General features: G+C 39.1%; 1 protein-coding gene across 3 annotated transcripts in view; it reads left to right on the top strand.

Moving 5' to 3' along the window:
* LOC127809276 (5'-3' exoribonuclease 3-like) overlaps positions 1-6000 on the top strand; it is a 57947-nt gene continuing 51947 nt past the window's right edge. For all 3 annotated transcript variants that reach the window (XM_052348049.1, XM_052348044.1, XM_052348040.1), the window contains exons 1-7: positions 1-279; positions 550-652; positions 1315-1391; positions 1467-1691; positions 1786-1905; positions 1994-2056; positions 2164-2274. In XM_052348049.1, the coding sequence (XP_052204009.1) occupies positions 76-279; positions 550-652; positions 1315-1391; positions 1467-1691; positions 1786-1905; positions 1994-2056; positions 2164-2274 (903 nt within the window). In that variant the 5' untranslated portion in view covers positions 1-75. The remainder of the gene's footprint in view (positions 280-549; positions 653-1314; positions 1392-1466; positions 1692-1785; positions 1906-1993; positions 2057-2163; positions 2275-6000) is intronic.

The raw sequence follows: 6000 nt of genomic DNA, 5'->3' as shown, positions 1-6000 counted from the left end.
CTAAAACCCTAGCCGACAATCATTTTCTTCTGTATATGCTTGTGCTCCGAGCTGCTGAGGCACCGCGAATACGCAATGGGGATACCTGCATTCTACCGGTGGCTGCTTGACAGATGCCCGCTCGCCGCCGTCGACGTCATTGAAGAAGCTCCGGTCGTCGTCAACGGCGTTTCGGTTCCCGTAGACTCAAGTCTACCGAACCCTAACGGCATCGAGTTCGACAATCTGTACCTTGACATGAACGGAATTGTTCACCCCTGTTTCCACCCTGAAGGCCTGGTATTGGTTCTACCGATGAATTTGTACTCTTCTAGCAATTTATTCGCGTGATTTTATGCTTGGAACTTAGGTTTTTGGGGAAAGAAGATGACAGGTAAAAGAGTTAAAGGAATTGGAGCTAGATTATTCGTTTTTTTGGTTAGGTTGGAAATAAGGAAAGAATGGAATGATATTCGTGAGGAAAATTATTTTTGTTTTTCCCTTCATAAATCTTAGTTTCGATATTGCAGTAGAGTTTTGGTCTTTACTTCGGGTATTGTTTTCGTGTAGCCTGCTCCGGAAACTTATGAGGAGGTGTTTAAGGCGGTGTTCAAGTATATAGACCGAATTTTCTCGATGATTAGACCTCGGAAACTCTTGTTTATGGCAATTGGTGAGTGGAGTACTTTCCCGGACAAATCAATGTTGGAAAGTATAGTTATTTATTTTCCTTTTCTGAAAATGTTTGATTTCTGTTCTGTTTTTCCAACAATTGATCCGGTTGCAGTGAAAATTTGACGGAACGAGTAGAAAAATAATTTTTGGATCGCATATGTCTTACGGAGCTCAGTTGGGAAATTTTTTGGCCAAAAATCCAGTGTGTCTAACGTGTTTAAAGTTTCAATGCTTCAGTCTAAAAAAATTTGGTTGTAGTTTCCCCTTCTTTTTTCTTATCCCTATTTGAAGAGAGAGCATGTTTTTCATCATAATATTTTGCACCGAACATAACTTCTTTTTGGTTAAACTGGCTGCAAAAATTTCAAGGAAAGAACATTATATGTAATGACTAAATCAGTTTATAAGAAACTTTTGTTAAAACTGATGAGATTGGAGATTTTTAAATACTTTCTTTGCTATAGGCTATCCAGGGTCCTGATTGATTGTTAATACTATCCAACCTAGTGATAAATTTAGGAATTGATATTCTCCTCAACTACACAAACAGAACATGATGCTATTTGTGGTATTGTATTCCAAGAGATATCGTTGCAAATATCTTACTTCATGAATGTTGCATTACTTATAGCTCATTTTGATTGTTCTTATTGTTCACAGATGGTGTTGCACCACGTGCTAAGATGAATCAACAACGATCAAGACGTTTCAGAGCTGCTAAGGATGCTGCTGATGAAGTAAGTGTTCTGGATTTCAGAATCCTGATAAATTAGATGATATGGTTGTATGTTTTTTACCCTTGTTACTGTTAGCTTGCTTCAAAGGCAAAGAAAGTTGAAAGGCAGGCCTCTAGACTAGAGAGGCTGAGAGGAGTTTGTAAATCAGCATGGGAAGAGAAAACTATTTCGGCGCATACAAAAAAGCTGGATTCAAATGTTATCACACCAGGAACTGAATTCATGTCATTACTGTCGTTGGCTCTTCAATATTATGTACGCTTAAGGTTGAACATGGATCCAGGGTGGAGAGGAATCAAGGTAAACTAGAAGCTTAAGGCATAACACCCTCCCTGTTACATATAGAACTAGTTTGCCTTCCTGGTTAATGGTCCTGATTGTGGGAATCTTGCAGGTCATTCTGTCTGATGCCAGTGTGCCTGGCGAGGGGGAGCATAAGATAATGAGTTATATCCGCTTACAAAGAAATCTGCCAGGATTTGACCCAAACACGAGGCACTGTTTGTATGGATTGGTAGTAGCCTTTGTCTGCTTAAGCATATTCATTAATTTATTCCACTCAGTTGGTTATTTGTATTTATTTTATATCGTTCTCATTCTAGGATGCAGACTTGATCATGCTTGCACTGGCTACACATGAAATCCATTTCTCAATTTTAAGAGAGGTCTGCACATCAGGAATTTTATTTTGTTAGTCTTCTCTTTATATCTGCTAGCTAATGGTGTTTTCTGAGAGCGACTTTGATTCTGAGTTATTTTTTTCATGAGGAAGGATGTCCGAAAGGCACATATGGGTAATAGAGGTTTAAGAGAAGCCTTGAGTAGGCAAGGGAAAGCGTCTCGCTTGAACCTAGAAGACTATATAATGAGGCAGAAATTTCAGGTTGGTGTTATCTCATCACTGCCTTATATGTAATTTAATTGGCCTTTTTGGTGCAAATATTGTAACTTGTTGAGTACGGAGATGATTCAGTTCACGTGATACTGCAAAGAATATAATTAAGAAAGCTTGCAAAATTTGTCTACATGCTGTTTGAATGTCAAACATTTGTGAACATTCATATACTGTTCTAACCTTTCCCCCATAGAAAACACAGAGACAATGAGTTACATCTATCAGTATATTTATCTACAAAAGAAGTGTCTAGCTGTTTCTCTTATGGACACATTATTTTGTAGTAGACTCCCTTTTGTGTGATGGACTATTATCAAGGGGAAGTAGTCCTGATACAACAAAGAGAGCAGGAATAAAAATGGTGACCTATAAAGATGGAAACCATCAATAGCTGTCTAATTCTATTGGATAAAGCATTGGCTGTTTCTGCATACTCTTCCAGAGGATTTTTTTTTATTAAATTACCATTATTATTATTTTTTTGGGTTTTTACACAACTAGCATTGGATCTGAAACATTTACATGTCAAAGTGTCTGCATAACTTGCATTAAATAAGCTTTTGCAAAGCATAAGCTTGCCTTGGTTGCACAACACTTGCAAGTGTGACTTATGGGTCTTGTGCAGGGCATGCATTGAATCTTGTGCAAAGGCAAACCCACTAGCAAAATATAATTGTTATATACTATTATAATTATACTTCATACTAAATTATCACGACCCCAATGTCAATATCAGAGGGATTGACAAGGGCAGTAGCAGAATTCCGGGAAGGAATGCTGTGACTACCAGAGAGAGAGAGAATAACGTAAAGGAGAGAGGAGGAAATCAGAAATTCTCATTGATTGTCTTGGAGCGTGGCTCCCTTACATATATATATGTGGTTATGGGGTCCTTCTAGAAGGTACCCCTGCTGTAGCACAGCCTGTAACGGCTAAGGTACACCCAATTCTAACATAACAAAATTATGGATAGACCTATATATCCCTAGGAACGTGACAATACCCCTCCCTTTAAAAACATTTATTGTTCGCAAGAAATTGCAATAGTTTGGTTACATGAGGGAATTGTTTGAGCAGCTCTAGTAGATATTCCCATGTGGTGTGATCTGGATGGCGGTTGGTCCACTGCACTAGCACTTGTGTCTAGGGTAGGGAGTTGTCTATTATGGCTAAGGGTTTTGTCATCTCCGGTAGATCTGTCTCGAGGGTAGGCAGGTTTGAACTGCCTGGATCATGGGGCCTTACTGACTTCTTGAGTAGGGACACTTGGAAGACTGAATGGATTCCAACTCCTTTTGGTAGTTGTAGCCTATAAGCAACCTTTCCCACCTTAGCTATCACGTGGAAGGGCCCAAAATACTTAGGGCCTAGTTTAGATGAGGGTTGTCCAGCGAATAGTTGCTGTTGGAATCTCCTTACTTTAGGTACACTATATCCCCTTCTTTAAAACTTATTTCACTTCTCTTTCGATCTGCCATTTGTTTCATCCTATGCTGTGCCACTATCAATTCCTTTCTTATTACCTTTAGGGCTTCTTGCCTCTGCCTTAAATGTTGGTCTACTGCTAACTCCACATTGGAATTAGGGTTGACAATGGTCCAGTTTGGTTTCGGTTTTTGCCAAAACCATAACCAAACCAAACTTAAAATACTAAAATAAAAACCAAACCATTAACCCATTGGTTTTAAAAATTCAAAACCATAACCAAACCATTCGGTTTCGATTTTAACTATGGTTTTTTTAGTTTGATCCATACCAACAAATAAAGACAAACTCTTGCAAATAGCATTCATAAAAATTTTTGATAACTCCACAACAAACAAACACAAATTTTTGATAACTCCACGAAGATGGAATCTATATAGCTCAGCAAGAATGTTTCAGAGTCAAAACCAAGAAAATAGCAAAACCTTTACCGAGGAAGTTAAGTAAAACTATAAGTGAAACAAGCACCACATTTGCTATAGAAAAAGTTAAAGTGCACCTGAATAGAGCCAAAATCATCTGAGCTTTCATCATATGATGTCCCCATAAAATCAAATGATAAGCATTTGAGTGACAATGAAAGTGCAGATTCTTGCAACTTGCTTCCAGCTGCATTTGAATTGAGAAAGTAACATTACGATCGCAAAAGGAAGTTATAAAGAAAAGGCTAGAACTAATGCTGCAATTACAGAGTAAACATGCTACCATCATTTTTAGGTTGACATAGGGAAGTCAGCGATATTTGAAAGATTTGGAAAAGTGACTGATCCTTGAAAGAGCAAGCCACCCTACGATGATGGGTAGAAGGCAATCCTGGATTTGGCTGGTTATTCATTAAAAAAAAGTACAGTTATTAATAGGAAAAATCATCAAAATGATAGAATTCAAAAATGAATTACTTTCATATCATAAATTATACATCAGCAATAAACAAACACATGGATGTCAAATTGAACTAAAAAAATTATGGCTCATTTCAAGCCCAAAAAAAAAAAAAATGATGGCTCATACTCAGAAAGGAGGGACAAACATAGATCAAAGCTAGCTACAAAGTTAACAAGTGTAACTAAGCTATTATCACTATGTATTAATTGACATTATGGCAACAAGTTGGTATACATTATTAGTGCACTCAACTGAGAAGATATGTAGCAACTATAAATTTAAATTCGACCAACTGAGAAGATATGATGAGAGCCGAGAGGCAACGATAACATTATGCAAACATATATCTAACTATTAGATGAAAATCCTAACATTAACCCCATGCTTTTAGCTTCAAATTGACAATGCCTCCTAAATTGCAATAATTTAGTTTATTTATACATATAAGTGACACACAAACACACCCACAATATATATTAATATTTGATAAAAAAAATCGATGCAAGCACGGAGGGAGGAAACATAAAGTTTGACCTTCCAATTCATTGCATTAAGGGGAAAAAGAACCAAAACAGAGGAGTAAAGAAAGAAATAGCAAACACAAACACATTCTTAAACATTACAGATTTACATAAAAATATAGAATGGAAGTTAGATTTAGATTTAGGCATTTGCGCATCAATCAAACCAAAATAATAAATCAAGTCAGAAACCCTAATTTGTGAGTTGTCGAGAGAGAGAGAGAGAGAGAGGGGGGGGGGGGGGGGAGACCTTGTTGTCGGCATACAGAGATAAATTGTAGAAGGCAATTCAAGTGTGATGCTCAGAAAATGAAGGTCCACGACTCCCGACTCGCTTGGTCGACGCTTCTTGTGTTTCGATTATTGCTCTCAAAACTGTATTTGTATTACAGAGAGGGTGAGGGAGGGCGAGATAGGCAGCGAGCAAGAGCAAGGGCCAGCGACCGAGGGCGAGCAATAGAACGGATCGAGAGAGAAGGGGAGAGGGTGAGAGGGAGAAAGGTTTGCTGTTGTTTGTAAGAGGGGGCAGAGCGAGAGCAAGAAAGAGGCAGAGAACGAGGGCGAGAGCGAGCAAGAGGGGCCGAGAGCGAGGGCGAGCGAGAGTAATAGAGGCAGAGAGCAAGGGCAAGCGAGACTGCAAGAGAGAGGTAGAGAGCGAGGGCGAGCGCGAGCGGGAGCGAACAAGCAAGAGAGATGAGGCAGAGAGCGAGAGGCAGCGAGGGTGAGAGAGAGAGAGCGAGAGCGAGGTCGAGAGAGGAAGGAGAAGAGAAGGGTTTGTAAGTGGGGTGGGGTGGGTTTGCAAGTGGGCTGGGTTTGCAAGTGG

Source organism: Diospyros lotus, chromosome 1 (assembly GCF_014633365.1).
Source record: "Diospyros lotus cultivar Yz01 chromosome 1, ASM1463336v1, whole genome shotgun sequence".
Lineage (NCBI taxonomy): Eukaryota > Viridiplantae > Streptophyta > Magnoliopsida > Ericales > Ebenaceae > Diospyros > Diospyros lotus.
This window is presented reverse-complemented; position numbering and strand designations above follow the sequence as displayed.